General features: G+C 37.5%; 1 protein-coding gene across 1 annotated transcript in view; it reads left to right on the plus strand.

Annotated features, from left to right (window-relative positions):
* Positions 1 to 4,939: 4,939 nt before the first annotated feature.
* SELENOI (selenoprotein I) overlaps positions 4,940 to 21,772 on the plus strand; it is a 45,454-nt gene continuing 28,621 nt past the window's right edge. Inside the window, exon 1 of the mRNA XM_074300107.1 lies at positions 4,940 to 5,144. Within this exon, the coding sequence (XP_074156208.1) occupies positions 5,085 to 5,144 (60 nt within the window). The 5' untranslated portion in view covers positions 4,940 to 5,084. The remainder of the gene's footprint in view (positions 5,145 to 21,772) is intronic.

A 21,772-nucleotide genomic window follows, 5' to 3' on the forward strand; every position in this document is an offset into this window, starting at 1 on the left:
ACAATAGCCCATGCCAACGCTGCTGTTACAGTGTAAAAGGGTACCAAAGGAACAGCTAAGATTTGCCATGTTATACCAAAATTCTAAGTCTTTTTGCTGCTGAGCCACTCCGTGGCTATGAGCAACTGGGAAATTGATCATTCTCAAAGGTCCCTAGTATAGAGTCATCATATCACTGAAATTTCACAGGAACTTGCTCCTTAAAGGCTAACCCAGATCACATTTGTCCAGTTCTTATCTAGGTATCTTATCTAAGGTATCTTTATCTTCTCACTTCCCAGTAGTAAGGAAGGAAGCTCCCTCTTAGTATATCATCTAGAACAGTGATTTGAACATAATAAGGAATTTCATATTCACTGAATTAAACTGAATTTATTGAATATGATTTCTAAGAAACTTGCTACACACTTTCTCCAATGTTTTTCAAGATTCCCAAAGAATAGCTAGCAGCTATACCTCTTTTTCTTGCTCCTTGTCATGCCTTTCATTTCCTCCAAATCTACATGATCCTAAACCTTTGGAATATAGCAATTAGCTTCTCCATCCTGCTTTCCTCCTCTCTGCCTCCAATGTTCATCTAATAGATGCTTGTTGAAATTAAAATGAATAAGTATGCTTGGTCAAATATATAAAAGTAGCTTCTATGGGGTCCCAGTATAGAGCTCTGTCTGCAAAGTTGAAGGAATCTTCTGCAGTTTTAATTTGGTTCATGCAGAGTCCTGTTTCCATTCCTGGTTCAGCAGTTAAAGGGAAGATAATGTGGGACTTGTTGAAGATCTTCATCCATAGGAGAATTTACATTTATTTATATGTCTTCCAGTCCCAAAGTCAGGGCAGAAAACAAATTTTTTACAGGGTAAGTTTTTACCATCAGATCTGTAAAGGTGGTTCCTTTACAATAACTCCCACGCACAAAGATAATCGAATCTTTTTCAAACATGAAAACAGCATCCACAGAAGCTCCAATACTTTTGACCTTATTCTTACCTCTTATCATTGAGGACCTGAGTATCCTATGAATTTCGGTGCTGCTGCTACAGGTTTTTGGTTTAGCATTAACTTTCACTGACTAAACTAAACTAGAGATATTAGTAAATGGAAAGGTGAAGCTGCTACCAGTCTAAACAAAAATGAGAGAGGATCATTGGTTGAGGTAAGTCAAGAAGCATTTGTTAAATACTGCCTAGGTGCCAGGTACAGTGCTAAGTGCTGGGCACATATAGGGAAAACACATGTCCTCAAGAACTCATATTTGAATGGATATGCAAACTACTATGCATATACAATAATAGAGAATACAGAAAGAAGGTTTTAGCAAAGATGGGGGCAGATACGGAGGGAGGAGATCAGCCAGGAGAGTGGGGAGCCCAAAAGAAAAGCCCTCTTGAAGAAGGCAGGATTTGAATAGACACTTAAGGAGGAGAGGAATAGGAATGGTGAGGAGGGAGAGACAGGAAAGACAGGAAGTTGAAATGAAGGAGAATATTCCAAGTGCAAGGAAATAATCAATAAATAAGCAAGGAGTCTACAAATAGGAGTGTATTCAAGGAATGGCAAGACTAGTTTTGAAATAGAGATAAATAAAATATAAGACCACTAGAAAGGAAAGAAAGGAGTAAGTTGTGAAAATTAAAAAAAAAAATCCTAACTGGGGATTATTAAGTCTTTGAGGACAGAGTATGTCTTAAATAAGATTTCTTGAAATAGGACATCCAGATTCTTTTTTTTGTTCCTGGTTTTCAGGTAGTTCAATGAACCTTAAGTATTTCCCCCTCAATCTGTTTTAAAGTGAGTATTTTTGCTTGTTTTCTTTTTTCAGTGTTTTTAATGTTTTTTATCTCATGGTGTCATTAGCTTCTATCTGGTCAATTTTAATTCAGGAAGGTTTTCTCCCTCTTTGGACAAGGCTAATTCTCTTTCCATAAAATTTCTTTCATAAGAATTCCATAATTCCAAAAATTCTTCCTTTTTTCCCCATTTTTTCTCATGTTGTTTTACTAATAAAATGGCTTTAGATTTTTAAAAAACTCATTTCATTCTTCCAAGAATTCTAGTTGTATTCAACCTATGTTTTTCTTTAAAGTTTTATTTGTAGATATTTTAGGATCATTCTCTTTTTTCTGGATTTGTGTTTTAAGCGTTCTTGTAATAGCCTTTCAGCTGGGATTCTTTTTTTTTTTTTTTTTTTTTTTTTTATTCTAACCTATTTCCTCACTTAGGACTTGATATTAGGGCTAGATTCTCTTCATACTTCTGGAAAACAATTGGGTTGGTGATATTGCTAATTTTTTGGGATACTGAGTATTGTGTTATTCTAGAATCTCTGGAGTAGTTCAAGGGACCTCAAAGTACTGAGTGCTCCCAAAGTGGTCTCAGTTCAATGTTTGATCACTGAGCACTGAAGGTTTCTGATCTAAGTTTGATCCTGAGCTAGACTCAGCCACTGTAAGATAGCTGGGAAATTCTGATGGTAAAGAGTGACAGAATTGAAAGCTTCCCCTTTGTCTAAGGCTTTCTATCCTTGTTATTCTTGACTCTGGCTTCAGACTGGACCAGAAGTTGGAACTTAATAGTGTGCTTTGTCTCCTGGCATCTGAGTCATTCTTTTATTGCTTCTAAAATTGATCCTGTGTAGGACAGGACCCAAATTAAAATCAGAGATTCTTAGGGTAAAAAGATTTATTACTATCTCTGGAACTCATGAGAAAGGGCAACTTCCAACATACAAAGTCAGTAGAGCACAAGCTGCAAACAAAGGATTATATAGACCCCAAAGCAGAAGTCCCCACCTTTCCCTTCTGACCTTTTCTCCCATTGACTGGGGAGTTCTTATTTATCCTCAGATTAAATATGTACCTCAGAAACAAAGGATATTAGTCAATAACGTACTCTTTAACCTTATTAGATAATGCTAATGAAATGATGTGTGTGTGGGGAACAGGAGGGACGTGTTTGTTTATCCAGGATAATGGAACACTTGCAGCTTTTAGCTATAGCTCAACTTGCTAAAGGCAGTCCCAAGCCACAACTAGGGCATAGATGGAGTCAGCATTCTTGTGAGAGTTCTTCACTCAGTTTATCCCATTCACAACTCTCCCTACATAGTAACACTCCCAACCTTTGGGCTCCGGTACCCTTTTCAGTCAGCCTAGGATTTACACCTGGGTAGTGAGCGACAGAGCCAGCTGGTTTTGCTTCTGCAGCCTGCACAAGATTAAGTGCCCTAGTATAGATTTTGTTCAGATGCTCAGCCTCTCTCCAACCTGAAGTCCTCTCCACAGCATGCTCTGCTCTGTACTTTTACCCCAGTGATCCCAGACCTCTCTGCCTTCCTATGCTTATCTGGACTAGAAGAGTAACTTACGGTGACTTTTTTTCTTAAATTTTCCCTAATCAGGGCAGCTAAATGGCACAGTAGGCTGAGCACTGGCCCTGAAGCCAGGAGAACCTGAGTTCAAAACTGTTCTCCGACACTTACTAGGTGACCCTGGACAAGTCGCTCAACCCCCGTTTCCTTGCAAAAAGTCATTTCCCTTATCTAGAGTCAGTCTGGTGCATTTTCTAGATCTGTTTGCAAGAGTCTGAAGAAAGGAATTTGCTGGACTCTTCCTGATGTTCAGCCATCTTAGTTTTGCATCTTAATACAGAACAGGCAGATTGCTGGAGCACCTAATAGATCGATGTGTTATTCTTCATTTTGAATCTTTCTCAGACGGAGATAAACAATTAGAAACACTGTAGAAGGGCACTCACAAAGCTGCTAGCAGGACTTTGAAACCCCATTGTTTTCCTTCCATTGTGGCCTCTTCTCGGTTGACCACACTCCTGATAATGTCTCCAGTAGCATAAAAGAGAATTTCATCCACGATTAAAAGGAACAATACCAAGAAAAACGCTGCAAAGTCACGCATCTCAGTGCAAAACTTACAACAGCTACAGTATGTCACAAAGGCATCTCCTCCCCTCCTCCACATGTACTTAGAGTCTAACGAAAATCTGTTCAATCATCATTTATGAAGGTGTCTCCCTTTTATCTATGGAAAGTAGAAAAAATATTAGCAAGGCCAAACAGCCCTAAATAGTATGTGGTGTTAGAACCCAGAAGAATTCTATAATCTATTTTATATTTATTTATATTTTATACCTAAGCGTGACCGCTGTGTTTTGCAGTTTGAAAACAAACGATAGACATCTTAGATGCCTTTGGCCCGGATCTAGAGGGAGAAGGGCGTGTCTGGGAGTGGAATTATTACGAGAGTCTAGGTGAGAGGCTGCGGAGATGAACTAGGGCGAAAGCCCAGTAAAAGAGAAGGGGACGGATGCAGGAGATAAGAAATAGAAGAATCTGCAATTGCACCAAGAATCCCGTGACTCGCCAGGCGAGAAGGAATAAACGCGTCCCCGGCCACTTTCATCGGTCCTCCCGTAACCCGCCCAGGCCGCTCCCCTCAGCCACTCGGGCACCACGTGTGTGGAACCATCAGTCGCGACACGTGCAGCTCGCGGACTTCCTCCGGCGCTACGTCACAAAGCAGCCCAGCCTCCGAGCCTCTCTCTTCTCCCTCCCCATCCTAGCTGCCGGTCCCGAAGGCGAAGCGACCTGCGCGGCCCTAGAGCTTGTCGGGAACTGAACTAAACTGACCCAACGTAAACTTTCGCCTTTTCGCCTCCTCCTGTTTCCCAGCTCCCTTCCCCCCCTTCCTCTGCTCCAATCAAGTTTTTCCACAAATGAGACCGCAGAGAGGACGCGAAGGGCGGGATTTCGCGTGGTTCGGTCTCCGCCGATTCGTCCTCCCCTCGTTCCAGTGAACAAGGCGGACTGAGGTTGTAGTAGGCGCCGGCCGACGTCCGTTTGCGTGCTGACGCATCGCGACCTGGGGCCGCCTGCGCGTGCGCCCCGGGGCTGGCCGCGCGTGCGCGAGAGTGTAGTGGGCTCTGGTGGGGGGGGCAGGGGGTGGAGCTCGGAGCTTCCACATTCCCTCAGCCTTTAGGACTCACGTCGAACCCGGTCTGGTGCCGGGTGCTCCCAGCTCCCGAGGCAGCCGCGGCGGGCGTTTGTGCCTCTCTTTCTTCTCGCTGTCATCATGGCCTTCCTTTACGAATACGTGACGCCTGAGCAGCTGGCCGGCTTCGATAAATACAAGGTAACAGGGACTCCCTCCTCCTCCCTTCATCTGCCCTCCATCCTGCTCCCCTCGGCGTCGGGACCGGGGCGGCTGAGGGCGGGCGAGCGCTCCCGAGGGAATCCGTCCGCGTCCGGCCGCCAGGTTCCGCTTCGGCGGGGCTCCCGGGACCCCGGCCGGACGCTCGTGGGGCGCCGACACCTCCCTCCGCATGACGGAGGTCCCGGCTTCCCGTCCTCCCGCTGTCGCCTGGAGCACATCACTCCTCTGTGGGGCCTCAGTTTCCTCGTCTGTCACCTGAAAGGAGCGGCCCGGAGGGGTGCAAAGAGAGCTGCCCCTTCCTGGCTTGGCTCCGCTTGACCGCACTCCGAGCTGGGGGGATTGCCCGTCCCCCCCTGATGTAGGACCCTGAATGGAGAGAGCTGGGAGGGAGCCCCACCCTTTGCACTGGAGGACGCTGGCCCGAGGGGTAGCCGGAGGGGGTCGGAGGTCAGGAGGCGGGAGACGTGGCTTCGTGCCCCTGCACCCCGTTTCCTAGCGCTCAGCCGCAGGGATCTCCCACATTTCTCCTGAGCAGCCCCAACTTTTCCTGCTGGTGCGGCTTCAGCTGAATCGAGTGTTATTGTGGTTCTCGTAGCGTTAACGTGATTTTCTAAGTTACGCTGCTGGGGTCTGACATTCAGAATTGGGGCGGCAGCTCGAACTCCGCTCACTTCAGTAGTGATTTGTGTCAGGGATTGATTTCGGACAACGAAGACAAAAATGAACATTTTGCTACCTATCTCTTCCCTCCGCGACTTCTCTGGAAGCATTTGATTGCTTTCTCTTATGTAAGCGCACGTTGAGAAAGGCAGCTAGAAGCGAGGTTGTGTTATTTTGAAGTGCTACAACTGGAAGGACCACGGGAGGAGTTAATCTAATTCATTCTCTGCTTTGCTCAGACCTGGTTAGAAACCTGAGAACCTGATTTGTTTTTAAGACACATTTGGGGAAACATTCCACATTCTCTAGCAATTTGTGCCAGTGTTTAAAAACTCCCTTCGGCCAGAAATTCTTAATCCAAATCTCTTGTGTTTAGCTTAATCTCCACCTCTTTGCTGAGCTCCGTTTTGGCACAAAGCTGGTAAATCTTGTGTATTGTTGGCAGAAAAATTCCTCCCTTCCCCCTCCTCATATTATTATTTTTTTTAATATGGATTTTAGCAATTTTTATACTATATATGGCAAACTTTTATGCACTTCGTCTACAGTACATCCTTACCATTTATGCATTATCTGTTGTTTACTTAAAAGAAACTTCACTGACTTTTCTGAGTTCACCAGAAATTTTGAGGTGACTTTTTTTTTTTTTTTTGTTTAACCTCCCCCTCTTTAGTTTTTTAACTGATTCCAACCTGGCAAACAAAGGTCAAATTCAGCAATAGGTCAATGTTCACCGAGGTGGCATTTCTGTGCTTTTGTTAAAATGAGTTCAAAAAAACAAAAGTGTATGTGTATTTTACACATCTGTAATATCTATGTATGTTACATATATCATTTAATGGGGGGGGGGGAATTAAGCCTGCCGTTTCAGTGGTATTAAAAACTTCTAACAGTACAGACTGGCATCGGTTTTCAATTTGTAGACTTAGTTGCTTGTGACATTGAGAGGTTAAGGGGCTTATCAAGAGCAGCATAGGTTCTGTGAGAGAAAATTCTTTAGTTAAGTGACATAGAAGAGGGAACCGTCTGCTGTGTCTTTCTGAGGATTATATTATTCAGATAATTCTACATAGGAGTATGAGGATCCTCATGGATAATATATGTAGTATTAGCAATAGCAGTATTGTGCCTGTTACCGTGTTTGATCTAATTCTATTAAAATAAAAAAAAATTGGGATTTATAATTTTTATATTTTCTGTCTAACAAAAAGAGTATGCTAATGAACAGAGTTGTGGTTAGCTTTCTATAGTAAAAAACTTTAATGTAAATTAATTTTTGAAACTGAAGGAAACATCTGGTGACTTTACACAGATATTAATGTTTTTGATGAACTATAAAAAGTGATCTTCACTAAATTAGTGGTCTACTATCTGCTCAGGGTATTGGGCAGATGCTGGATTCTCTAAGACTATTCCACCAGTATTGAAAAGTATAGGTAGAATAATTAACGTATTGTTTACTTATTTATTGTTTATAGATAATATGGAATCTTAGCCACCAGGTACTTTGACAATCCACACCAAGATTGGCCTCTCCATGGTGAATGTTTTTCACTCATACCCATTTATGGAAATTGTTTGTTAAGATAAAAAGGGGTTGCCCTTAATGTAGGAGGGGATACTTTTGTAGTAATATCATGGATCCTTGAAATAAGAAAAGTATAAAGAAAAAGAGAAATTGAACTTCACAGGATCCTGTCAGTTTTGTTCATCTTGTACAGCACTTGTATATGGGATTTCAGTGTAACTTCAAGGATTGCAATAGGAGATTCAGGCATTTCAAGTCCTTTTTTTCCTCTACTAATTTCTGTAGATACTTAGGAATGTATAAATGTGAACACATTCTTTTTTTTTTTTTTTTTTTTAATCTGAATAATTTAGTTTTCCCATGTATTGAAGGTGAATTTTTTTTTCTTTTTATAGTACAGCATATTTAACTTAGGAATGACTTAGTTTCAGTTAATGGTGAACCATTTCCACTTTGTATCATTCTGTTTCAAAGAAGAGAGGAAATCTATTCTGTGGAGAGGGCTTGTATTTCTACAGTAGTTCCTTTATCTTGTTACAGCTTTTAGTAATCAAGCAACTTAATACTTGGTGATCAGTGGCAGTATTTTAACTCCAAGAGTATATATGACTTTCAGTATATTATTTAAAATACTAGCCAATATATTTGAATGCATCAAGAATCTATGATTTTCTTATCCCGGATATTCCTTTCCCTGATTCTGATCTGTATCAGTATATCTCATTAACTTTGTAAACAGCCTTTGGATTGTCTTGCAACTAGCCTGTCATGAGCTTTCTGAATTATTATGCTAGTCACCAGATTATAGAAATAGAAATAGTTTTCATTTTGGTATAATTTTACAGAATTTATGTGCCATTGGTTAATACCTTTGAGAACTCAGGACCATCTTCACCATGCCATAAGGAATGGGATTTCAGTGGATGGTCGAGATACATTTTTTCTTTTTTTTAAATATGATAGCTGTAGAGTTTTCAGGGGTAAGTGATGGAAGGAATTATTTCTTTTGTGGGGTGGTTTGGGAGCAGAGGGAAATAAAGGATTTCGAACAGAAAAAAAAAAAAAGACGATAGTTTTCTGCACCTTAAGTTTATCTAGAACATGGTAATTTCTTTGGTTTGCATCTGGATACAAGATTAGAAACTTAGTATCTTCAGTTTTCAGTTTAATTCTCAATTTAATGAAGAAAAGAAGACAGGATAATTCAGAATAGAAAATCAAAAATAGTTTCTTTGCCTTTAGAATACTTAAATTCATATATTGTTGATTTAGTCTGGTCAATGACCTTGGACCCAAATATATAATAAAGGAGATAATCCGTTGATAATAAATCTCAGTATTCCTTAAGAAACATTATTTCCTCAAATGGAGGTCCCTTTTGGAATATTTCTTGAGACCAGATAGAAGGGGAAGAATAAACAGATGGTTGGAGCTATTAGCACTATTAAAGAAAAGGCTGAGATAAACCTAGGAACACATGAAGGGAAAACTTCGATGAATTTCAAGTCTTTGTCTACATGAGTTATCATTGAATAAGGAAACAAGATATATGATATGTTGGCATTCAGATTAATGGAGTTCTTTTGCTAGTGCCATAATCAGAATGTATAACTAGCATTTGTTAAGAAATTAGCCCTACTGATAATTTGTAAATACTCATGGTTGTTGAGATATAGCTAAGCTAAAGATAAATATTTTGAGGCAGAGACAGGCATCTTTGCAGTGAATAGAATCAGTAAAATTTGGGCTCATATCACAAATTTTAGCTTATTAGCTTTCTGTCTATGAGCTATTTAAGTAACAGCCTTAGTTTCCTCTTTTGCTGCTGGGATGGGAATGAGAATAGCTGCAGTTTTTTACTTAACAGCTTATTTTCTGACCTCTAGTGAGCTAATATATTTTAAGTTTTGTAGATGCAACACTGTCTTGGGAGAATGAAAGACTCTGAATTAAAATCCTGTCTCCCTGTGGTCGTATGTAAACATTATTTTCTGAACTTCAGGTTCTTTATCTGCCAAGTGTGGGTTAATCTTGTAGTCACAGGATCATTGTGGACTCAAATTAGAGTATGTATATAAAATCTTATATACATTTAAAACGTATAATATCCCTATATTTAAAATTATGTAAATGTCGGCCTTTGATAATAGAACCTGTTTATTATTATAATTGATCTATTAGAGCAGAAGGTCTTTGGGCAACTCAATGTATTTCAGGAATCTTTAGCTGAAAGATTTCCTTCAATTATGAATTAAAAAACACCACCACCTTATTATTCTGAGAAACAGTCTTTAGTCATCACCAGATTCATGGTACAAAAAAAGTTAAATTTCTACATTAGAGTCAATGTAGTCCAATGGATAAAATGCTGGTTTTAGATGGAGGAAGACTTAAATTCAAGCCTTGCCTCAGATTCTAGATCTGTATTTCAGCTAACTTTCTAAGAAATTGATCTCAACAACTTCAACTTCTACATCTCCTCTATAAATGAGCCATCATATATTGAATGATGGTGAGATTAAGAGAATTGTAAAAGCTTGAGGGGAAATGCAAATTTTTTATTGGCAGGGAGCTTATGACCAAGGATAAACAAAGTAGGATTGTTGCTGTCTGTATGCTACAAATTTTAGGGGATCTTTTTGTTACACTTACACCTTCTTTTAAAGTGAAAGTTTCTGTTCCTTTAGTAGAGGTGGGGAAATAAATTAATGTTTATATAGAGGGAGTTTTATGGTTACAAAATTATTTCATATGCATCATCAAATCTTTGTGTCAGGAGGGAATCTCAAGGTCCAAGCTATTGTCATACCACTAAGACATTTAAGTTTCTATTATGGTAAGCATTAATATATTACCATATAAACAAAAGTGTTTTTTGGGGGGGTGGGGGAGTCCTCAATCATTTTTAAGTGGACAAAGTGGTCCTGAGACCAAGAAATTTGAGAACTGCATCTAAAAATGAACTAATTTGATCCTTACACACACAGATCTCACATCTGATGGGAATAACTTATGTTTATGTAACTTTTAAGATGGTATAGTACTTTCTGTGTAGTGTCCTTTGATCACAACATCTCCATTTTTCCATATAGGAAAACTGAAAGTCACAACATCATAGCTAGTCAGTGACCAAGATAAGATTTGAAACCACATTTTTCTCCGTGACCATTGCTCTTGTTATTTCCATTTTACAGATGAGAAATAAGGCTTAGAAAGATCAAGTGAAAATATTCAAACCCAACTTATTTTTCTGATTAATTTCATTGTTCTTTACAAAATTGTTTTCCATCATTCAGTGAGACTAGGATTACAATTTTACTAATCTCTTATTTTTTAATCGAGTATATTCTTAAAAGATCAAATGAGGACAATAACTTTCTACTTTTGTTGTGATTTAATCTAACCCTATCATAAAAATATGCCTAGTAATAGAGAAATTGTTTTCTTAAGAACATTTTTCATACCTGATTAGGTATGTCAGGTATCATATGCCTGGTTGCATATTAAACTATCAATGTTCAGCAGGATCCATGAAAGCAGATGATCATTTCTTGGTTGCACATAAATGAGCTGGTTCTTTTTGGCTTGGTGTCCAGAAATTTTTAAAGATGCCATTGCATGTACTTGGATACTAAGGAACCAAATATTTATTGAATACCTATGCAGGGCATTATGTTAGGTATCACAGGAAATATAAAAAAATAGATAGTATCTTTCCAATATCCTGGAGTTCACACTATTTTATTGTCCTTCTAATTGTTCTTGTTATCTCTATCTTTTTTTTTTTTTTTTTAAATTAAATAATAATCTTCTCAAGGCACAGATCTGTTAGTGTCACTCGCCTGCTTCAGTAGTTTTCTATTGCTTTTAAAATAAAACTTTCAATAATCTGACTACAATCTTACTTTGCAGTGTCATTTCACATTAGGCATGCTACATAGCACCTTCTAGTCAAGCTAGAAAATTTTATACCCTTTTTCTCCCCAACAACAAAAAAAGAAAACCTAAATTTGGTCCTTCCATAATAAGGCATTTTCAGTGTTTTCATGCATTTGCACTGACTTCCCCAGTATCCAGAATACACTCTTTCCTAAGCTGAAGTGTACTTTGAATTTTCTTTTCTTTTTAAATTTCTTTTTGTTTTTGTTTTGAGGCAGTTGGAATTAAGTGATACTGCTAGGAAGTGTTAAGTATCTGATTAAGGCTTTGTACTCAGGTCCTGCTGAATTCTGGGCTGGTGCTCTATCTACTGTATCATCTTTAAATTTTCTTAAAGCACTTTGTGTGGATTTCTTCTGTGTCCCATCATTCCCTCTTTATATTTCTCTGTAGAAAGGTAAGGTTGTTTTTTGTTTAACTGCTTAATGTGGGCTCAAGGAAATCAATAGCTTAACTATATCTTTTTTAGAAGTTTTTCCTAGTTGTTAATGCTTTCTCCCTCCTAAAGGATATATTATATTTACTTATCTATTTAAATGTATTTTTTCAATAATATTTCTCCTTATAGTCTCCAGCTTCTTAAACTTTGGTTCTTGACCTCATATGGGGATTCATAACTGAATGAGGGAGTGATGAAATTATGAATTATTATCAGTAAATGATTGATTTGTGTATCTATTTTTTTATACCTATATATCCAGGGTCACGTAAAATGACTCAGGGTAATTTTTTTTTCTGAGGCAATTGGGATTAAGTGACTTGCTCAGGGTCACACAGCTAGGAAGTATTAAATGGCTAAGACCAGATTTGAACTCAGGTCCTCCTGACTTTAGGGTTGGTGCTCTGTCCACTGCGCCGCCTAGCTTCCCCTAGGGTCATTTTTCTCAGGCAAAAAGGGGTCACTAGTGGAAAAAATATAAGTCTTATTTTAATCAATAATATACATTTAGTGGGAAAACAGGAAGGTGGAGAGGCAGGGAGAAGGGAGCACCACACCAAAGACACCTGATAGATATGGTATATAGGGAAACAAAATTCTTGACTAAAACAAAAGTTAAGGGATAAAGATGAATCTTATTATGGAGAATTATGTAGGCTATCCAATCTTCTGAATATGCCTGATTCACACTCACTTCCTTAAATTTTATTCATATTGTTCCCTCCTATCTAGAATACTATCTCCTCACCTTTCCAAACCCCAGAAGCAAATACTATCCTATGAGGACAAACTCAATTTCCAACTTCTTCTCTATAAGGAACAACTCCCATTTTTTTCCACTATTTTATTATTTCAATTAATCATTCACATTTAACACCTAGTAAAGTGTTTGGCCTAGCCCAAGTAAAAGTGGTAACTGGCTGAAAGGTAAGTAAGTGAAACTTACTGAAAGGTTAACTTGGCTAAAACCAAAGTATACTTCAGCCTAACCACAAAGTAAAGCTTCTTCCAAAGTACAGATCAAAGCAGTAATAGTTACTTTTTGCTTGAGTCTTGAGGGGTTTTCCAATGGGACAAATAAGTCCAGGAGGAAAAGAACACATTGACCATATTGACAAAAAGAGATCAAAAGAGTATTGGGGAATGTTGAAAAGTTCATGTTGGGCTCTGGGGACACAAAGATGAATGGCAGTTTAGGGGATGGGATAGAATAGACAGGCAGTCTATCCTCAAAGGACTTATATTAGAGTGGGATGTTTGTGTATAAATAGGAAAAACCATCTCTGTCTCAGTTGTTAGTGATCTCCTCTCTATCAGCCTTTGTTCCCAAAAGTACTTTATGTATATTTCATATTAACTTATCACTTTAGGTATTATTTCTCTTAACATTTGAATGTAAGCTCTTTAAGGGCAGGGGTATTCCAGCATAGTGTCTCATACATAATAGAGAATTTATTAAATGCTTACTGAATGATTGATTGAATGTTTGTTAATCCACATAAAAACTCAAATAAGTGTTCATGTATATTTAAAAAAACAACTAATGTAAATTTTCATTTTTCCCCTTAGTTAAGTACCTTAAATGAATCTGTGATCTCATAGTTAGAAGTGCATATTGGACCCTCTTTTTATTTTCTCTTCCATTATGATTCTTGTCCTGTCTCCAAAAATTTCTCCATTTAGGATTTTTCCCTTTATCCTTTCCTCTGGTTCTTTTAATATCTTGGAGGAGAGAAAGTGTGGTACTTTTGTCTCAGTTGTGGTACACATATCACCTATTACTTCTCCATCTCCCTTTCTCTACATAAACATGCATACTTATCTATATATTTACTGAAGCTAATTTATAATACTAAATATTAACTTGATCAGAGGCTAAGTAATGATATTAAAGCTGAAGTGGATTGCCTTTGGAGTTGCTTGTTTTTGCTATTTAGCTCTGGGTCCTGGTGCCAAGCCTTGCCTGAAGGCTTATAGTCCTGGGCTAGTGTTGTGGGAAGGCAGCAACATCCTGGTGTAAAGGAAAGTTGCAAGGATGCTGCTTTAAACATAATATTGCAGCTGTTTTCTTCTTGATATCTGCATTGGCCTTCTTTGCAACTGCCAGAGCTATTTCCTTTATCTTCTCTATTGGTTTTTGTCTTTTTTTAAACTGCTTGACAGAGTTTAGAAGGAGTGTCATTTTGCTATTACGCTGAGATATACTCAGTCTTTGATTTTGATTCTACTGCCTTTTAATTGGGCTAGGTCAAACACTTAGACAGTTTTAGAGATCTTAAACTGGAAGAGATGCTGGTCTTTTGGTGGATTTCATTTTAGTCACAATTTTCAGGATTCATACAGTAACTTATCCTTTCACATTATCCACCATATCTATGAAAGTGGTCATATTCATGATTTTGTGGGTCTACAGTAGAATACTTGTAAGGTAGATTAAGAAGTTGCCATATTGGTGGGAAAGAATATCTGCCCAGCAGGCATCCTTTTGGTCTTTATCAGAAGTTTTTGGGTTCATTTTGTGGTGTGACCACCAAAGCTTTTTTTGATCATGAATCGAGGGAAGAGGTCTAGCTATTCCTATACATATTCTTGAGAAGTATTTTCAGCCACTTCTATTTGAGATGCTGCCTGCTTGCATCTACAATATGCCATTCATTTGATAAGATTCTTCCATGGTAATTGTGTTTCACAGTTCATAGTATTACTAGGAAAATATTGGTGTTAAAAAATTGGATTTTTGTAGCAGTAAATAGTTTGTAACAATTGGAAGTATTTTCCTAATGTTTTGTCACCTGATCTTTGAACTTATTCCTAAATGATTTCTACTTGTGGCTGTATTCACCTTGTATCTACATGCATACACATGTACAATTGTACATTTACATAGCTGTTTTTTTCTGCGTCAGTTATTAAAAAAAAAAAATCATTGTGGGGAACTTCCAGTATAAAAACTCCTGTTATGTAGATCTGTAGCTTGAAAAGTATTATTCTAAGTAAGAATTAAGCCCGGATCTTCTGGGTTGTAAGGCCTAGCAAGCCTTTAACCTTTGCATAAGTGGTGTCAAACTCAAATAGAAACTCCATACATAGGAAAACATGCTGGCTATATGTTATCATTGTCTATTGTCTATTTATTTATTTTGATAATTATTTCCCAATTACATTTAAATCTAGCCTGTTGCATTCAGGAGTGTTGCAGCCTGGAGACTGAATGTTTGAGACAGCTTTACTGTAACATGGTGCCTCTCATGTTTATGTAAACATGGATATAACATGGATATATTAATAAACTAATAAATTGGGCTGCTTATTGTCTGTTCATTCATCTTTCCCATTTGACTGATCTCTTATATTACTATCAGTTTTACTGAATTTATAGTGGATAATACTGTTTCCTATGTCTGTACTTTTGCCTCTGACATTGCCTTGCTGGCAGAGGGATTTGATTCACTGTGAACTGATAAGAAACATTTTGCTTTCTGACTCATGCTGTCTTTGCTCTCCTTGGGTGCATAAAGATAAAAGATATTTTGAGGTCAAGTTCTCATTTCCAGTCTCTAATATGATAACATTATTCTATGCCTTTAGTTCGGAGAGATTAGATTTGTTTTTTGTTTGTTTGTTTTGCTTTGGTATTTTCTGTTCTTGACACAGAGACTTTCACATGGTAGGTACTCAAAGAATGTTAGTTGAAAGCTCTAGTTGAATTTTCATATACTCTTCCTCTCCACTGCAAGTGAAAAAAAAAAAAAAACTGACTTATAAAACAGTCCATTCTTCAAATATCCCCCCAAAGAGAATAGTTTAGACAGTAAACATTTTGTTCACTTATCCTTTGGGTAAATGCCAGCTGTTAAGGCATACAAACAGAATAAAATATTTCCTGTTCTCATGGAGCTTATAGTTTAATAGGAGGGATAAAATACATGAATAACTATTATATTTTATCTGAGGTACAAGGTACCTTGTAAGCTGTACCTTGAAGGATGATAGGTGTTGAATAGCATAATTGTAACTGGAAGGATATTCTAGGCAGAGGTAATAATAATATTCGTGAATAAAATTTGAAAAGAGATGGTTATATTAGAAAACTACATTGAGTAGAGCTGCTTGATAATTCGAGTTTACAAGGATGGTAGTGAGGAAGAAGACAAAATAGAAGGAAAGGAAAAGCATTTAAGCATGTTCTGTGTGCCAAGCAATGGGCAAAATGTATTAGAAATATCTCATTTTGATCCTCAATGACCTTTTCTATTTTTCTCCCCATTTTGCAGTTGAAGAAACTGAGGCAGAAGTGCCCAAGGTTACCCCGAATCTGACGTAGGATTTGAACACAGGTCTTCTTGACCTTCCAGGCTCAGTGCTATATCAAGTGTGCCATTTAGGGGAAAAGAAAATAAAGCAATAAAAATAAATGGGACTAAGTAATGGGAGATCTTAAATGTTAGATAAGGAGTAGAGACTTGATAGATATTAGAAAACCTTTGAGGAATGTTTTTTTTTTTTTTTTTTTTTTTTTTTTTTTTTAATCCCTGAGGCTGGAGTTAAGTGACTTGCCCAGGGTCACACAGCTAGGACATGTTAAGTGTCTGAGACCAGATTTGAACTAGGATCCTCCTGAATTCAAGGCTGGTGCTCTATCCAGTGCACCACCTAGGTGCCCCCTACCTTTGAGGAATGTTGAACAAAGAAGTGACATGATTAAAACTGTAGGAGGATTTATTTAGCAATAATGTGTAGGTTGTATTTGAGATGTGGTAGAATGGAGACAGTTGATCAATTAGAATATTGCAGCATTCCCAAGTGAGCATTAATAAAGACTTGAATTAGGATAATGGCAGCAGGAATGGGGAGTAGAGGATAATTCCAATAAATTCTGAAAAGAAGTAGCATAGAGGTAGAGATAATAACATTTAGGGACTGATTTAATGTTGAGGGGTGAGAAGGTAATCAAAGATGACTGAAATTTCTAGGTTACGTGATTAGTAAGATAGGTAATGGTATTAACGGAAATAAAGAAGTCAGAAAGGTTTGGTAGGAAAGATTAGTTTGGTTTTAAATTAATTCAGTTTGAAGTAGAGAACTCTTGGAAATTCATATCTGCAACCTGGAAAGAAGTCAGAACTGAAGAGTAATATTTGTAAGAATAGGAGATAGTTGAAGCTACCACTACTGATAGAAGGAGGGAATATATTGTTGATTAACTAAGTGATTGAAAGTGTGTTATTTACTATTCAAAAAGACACTAAAATCAGCAATTATTTTTGAAATATAGAACCAAATATTAAACGCTCAGAAATGCTGAACTCCTGAGGCTTCCTTGCTGTAATTTCTAGTATCTTCTATATTGGGGTTTAGCACTTCCTTGAGAGCTCCACAAGTATTTGGAGAGGAAAAACTGAGTATTTCCTCTGCAATTTGAGAAGGGAAGTAACAGAATAGTTGCATGAGAATGCAACTATATAGCATGTAAGATATAGTATAAAAATAAATTGTCTTGTACGATTGAAGAATGGTATGTTCTTGTTTAGGTAAAGGATTTTTATTTTCAAAGGTAAGAGTGAAACATGTGCATGAGCATAGGCATGAAGTTATAGTAATTTTTAAAAAGTGTTTTATCTTTTGGCATCTTTTCTTTCTTGGCTTATTTTCCAATTTTTTTCATTTGTAATCTTTTTTTTTTTTTCTGTGAGTGTGCTAAAATGAAGTTAATAATATGCCATAAATAGTTTAAAATATAATTAAATATTTAAAGCACTAATATCTTTACCTTGATTTAATTTGGTTAAATATCTTGAGAAATTGTAGGATTCCTTTCCTTGGAAATTTTCAAGCAGAAACTATATGACCACTTGATATGGGTATCAGAATATGAGTATTAATTTGAATAGATTGAGCTAGATGGTCACTTCCAATTCCCACATTTTGTGATTTGATTAAAAAGATTTTTCAGAATTATTGACTTAATAGAGAATTCTAGTAGAATGTGGGATAACAGTGAGCTTACTGTTTAGATTTACACAGTTCACTTCAGCTTAAAATATAGTGAACATAACCAGTGGTTTCATGATATGATGAACAAAGTAAGGCCTTGTTTGCGTCTTTCTTTTCAGTATACTTAGTATCCTTAGGAGGGAGTGACTCCTGGATATAGGCATCAATCATCCTAGGCAAAAGATCTCTTGATTTGTGTTACAGATGATTTTCCTTTCTAAAGACTTGGCTTGTTTGAGAGTTTTCAGCCTAATCCTGCTAGGCCTGTTGTGAAGATTTATAATATTTTGTATGCTTGAGGTCTATCAGCATTTATAAAGTACTAATTATGTGGTAAACATGGGGAATAGAAAGACAGAAATTGGAAAAAACCACTACACTCAAAGGAGGGAACAAACCTATATTAAGCACCTGCCAGATGTCAGGCTGATCACTTTATAAATATCTCATTTGATCCTCACAACAGCGTTGTGTGATAGGGGCTTTATTAATCTTATTTTATACTTGAGGGCACTCAGGTAGATAGAAGTGAGATACTTGCCAGGGTCACATCACTAGTAAATGTCTGAGACAGGATTTGAACTCTGGTCTTCTGATTCCAGACCCAACACTCAATCTACTATGCCCCCTAGCTGCCTTTCAGCTCACTCAAGGAGCTTACCTTCTTTGGGGAAGGCTCTATAGGTATAGATTGTTCCTAAAATCTTAGTGCAGTTTTAGGCTTTAATGGCTTAAGATTTTGAGGAACCCTATAAATATTTCATATGGTATATATGACATATTCAATATATAGACATACATGTATATGTAATGTATAATGTACTTGTAATAGATATGTAATGTGTATATACTTTTAGGCTATGTATTAAAGAGTGAAAAAGCCTTTATTAAGGGATTACCATATGCCAGCCATTAAATGCATATTGTGTGAAAAGTGGCGTAGTGTAGTAGATAGCCAACTTTCAACCAGGAAGGCTTGTATTTAAGTTTTGATTTTGAATCATCTTGGCTGTGATACTGGGCAAACTATTTAACTTTAGCGCTGGAGACAACTTTTTGGTAGGGGGAGTTTCCTTACTGGGAATTTACTAATGAAATCAAGAAGTCTTTACCCTATCTCTATTGGCCAGGTAAATCAGCAAGGAAAAATCTTAGAGTAGCAAGATGGAGCATGATGTTTGAGGAATAACGAGAAGACTAAGTGTCACTATATCACAGAGTAAGATGTTGAAAAGTATGAAGGGGACTAATGTATGAATGACTTTGAAAGCCAAACAAAGAATTTTATACTTTTTCCTAGAAGAAAGAAGGATCCATTGAAACTGATGAAGGAAGGAGAGGGGAGGTGGGTGATATAGTCACCTGCACTTTAGGAAGGTCAGTTTGGCAGCTGAGTGGAAAAGTGGACTGGAGTGGAAAGAGACTTGAGGTATCAAGACTAATCAGCAGCTGTTGTAAGCCTCCATTGAGATGATGAGAACCTGCCTGCATCAAGATGGTTGCACAATCAGAGGAGAGACAAGTGGGAGTATGCAAGTGATATTATGAAGGTAACATCAATAGGACTTGACCAGTGATTAGATATGAGAGATGAAAGAAAGTAAAAAGTGGAAGATGATTTCTGGGTTGTGACTGAGTTTGGGTTACTTGGGATACTGACAATATTGGTAATGTCTGATAATGAGGAAGTTTGGAGAGAAGGAGCGTTTTGGGGGACCTCCGAAATTAGCAGATGTGGAGTGGAAGAATTTCCAGCAAAAGAGACAGAGGAGTCAAAAGACAGTTATGAGGAGAATCAGGAGTAAGTAAGCAGAAGTAAGAATGAGGGAAATTCAAGGAAAAAAGAGTAATTGACAGAATAAAAGACTGCAGAGAAGTAAAGGAGGATGAGGATTGAGCAATGGTTGTTGAATTTGGTGCTTAAGAGATCTTTTAGTAATTTTGAAGAGAGCAATGGGGAGCCATTATTTTCTTAGTGTCAGTTATACTGGACAAAATTTAACTTTTTGAGAGGTTCCCCATGCCGGTTATAAGCTGATGACATTTTGAGTAGTGAGGTTGGTGGTAGTATTTATATTAATGATGAAGACAATTTTATTGGTGAAAAATAATTGTGACCTTAAGCAAGTCAATTAACAGCTCAATTCCTTAGCCAAACTCACTAAGTTATAAGTTTTAACAGTTATAGATGTTCTTGGGTAAAGGAAACTTCTCCTCTTAGAATTCTTTACACCAAAAAAACACAGGTTTAGATCAAATAACAATATAATAATGAGTATACACACTGCTGCTATAATTTTGAGAACCCAGGATTAACTCAACTTCATAATGAATCATCAAGAGTGCATTTGTTACTTTTATTCCTCTTTCCCTAACCTATGAACTCATCAAGTTTTCAATGACAACATGGCTAGTTGGAAGCGTGTTCACACATTTATGTAGTATGTGAACAATATCCCATATATGAAGATTTACAATTCAGTTCACTTCATTCTTGGCAAGCAAGGAAATAATAATTTCCTTCACTTCTGAGGCTTTCTGCTTGCCAACCCTTCTTCTTGTATCCTATATGTCATCTTTGCCCCTTTTGGTTGTCTCCACTTTTTGTAGAGATTGTTATTTCTATTTACTCTTTAGTCTTCACCTTCTCTCTATATAATGATTGCTTTCCTGCTACCTCCTACATCTTTTTCCTTTCAAAACAAAAAAACTCACTAGATCCCACTTTGCCCTCTTACTACTGCCTTATACCATTTTTGCCTTTCTTGCTCAGATAAACTCCTTAAACAAGCTGTTTTTACTTGATTCCCCCTCACTGCCCTCTCCCCCCTTTTTCCCCCTCATCCTTTCCTTTCTCTTCTTCCTTTTCCTCAGTTCTTTGTACTTGCTCCTGACTTCATTCAATTGAAACTGCTCTTTCCAAAGTTACCAACAATCTTTAATTGCCAGATCTAATTTTCTCAATCTTTTCTTGGACTTCATCCTTCTTGATTTGCAACATTTGACCCTTGTCATTATCTCCTTCTTTTGGATACTCTCTACTTTGGTTTTTGTGACTCTGAGGAATGAAGGAATATGCCTGATCACTTCTTTAAAAATGGAGGTTGAAGGGAAGACATGACCAGAGGAAGGGGTCACAGGGACAGATGTACTTTCCAGGGTAAGAAGACTTTTGGGGATGGGTGATAGCATCCTTCAGGGTGAGAAAATTTAAAAATGAATCATCATGTATTCTGATTGAAGTGGATATCTTCAACATAGAGAAGATCTAATTCAGTTCCAGTTGATCAATGATGGACAGAATCAGCTACACCCAGAGAAGGAATACTGGGAATTGAGTGTAAACTGTTTGCACTATTGTCTTTCTACCCAGGTTACCTTCTGAATCCAATTCTTACCGTGCAACAAGAAACTCGGTTTTACACACATATATTGTATCTAGGATATACTATAACACATGTTACATGTATGGGATTGCCTGTCATCTAAGGGAGAGAGTAGAGGGAGGGAGGGGAAAATTCGGAAAAGAAGTGAGTACAAGGGATAATGCTGTAAAAAAATTACCCATGCATATGTAATGTCAAAATTAATTATAAATTATAAAATTAATTTAAAAAATAAAAATAAATAAAATAAAAATGATCTTCATTATTAATGTCAGGATGTCACTTCATTCAGTCTTCTAACTCCCATACTGAATAAAATGCCAGTGCCTTCCTATTATTTCTAGTATCTCTATCCCCATATCTTTTTATCTCCTTAAATGCCAAACAGAAGAGTCGGTGTGTATTGTATTCTTTCTTCTCCCGCTTCCTCAAAGTTGTCCCCTATTCTCTTCTTTCTTTTCACAGCATTCTTATATATTATTCTTTCTATGCCTATATTTTACTCTCCATACTTTGCCACCATGTTTTAACTGCTCTCTCTCTTTGCTTCTCCCATCGTTAAGTTTCTTCTGGAGCCTCTATTTTGGGGGAGGCCCCAGACTGGCCATCCTTCATTCTCTTGCCAACTGTGCTTTTGACTCTGTGAACTTTACCACCATGC

The sequence above is a fragment of the Sminthopsis crassicaudata genome, chromosome 3, assembly GCF_048593235.1.
Source record: "Sminthopsis crassicaudata isolate SCR6 chromosome 3, ASM4859323v1, whole genome shotgun sequence".
NCBI classification, from domain to species: domain Eukaryota; kingdom Metazoa; phylum Chordata; class Mammalia; order Dasyuromorphia; family Dasyuridae; genus Sminthopsis; species Sminthopsis crassicaudata.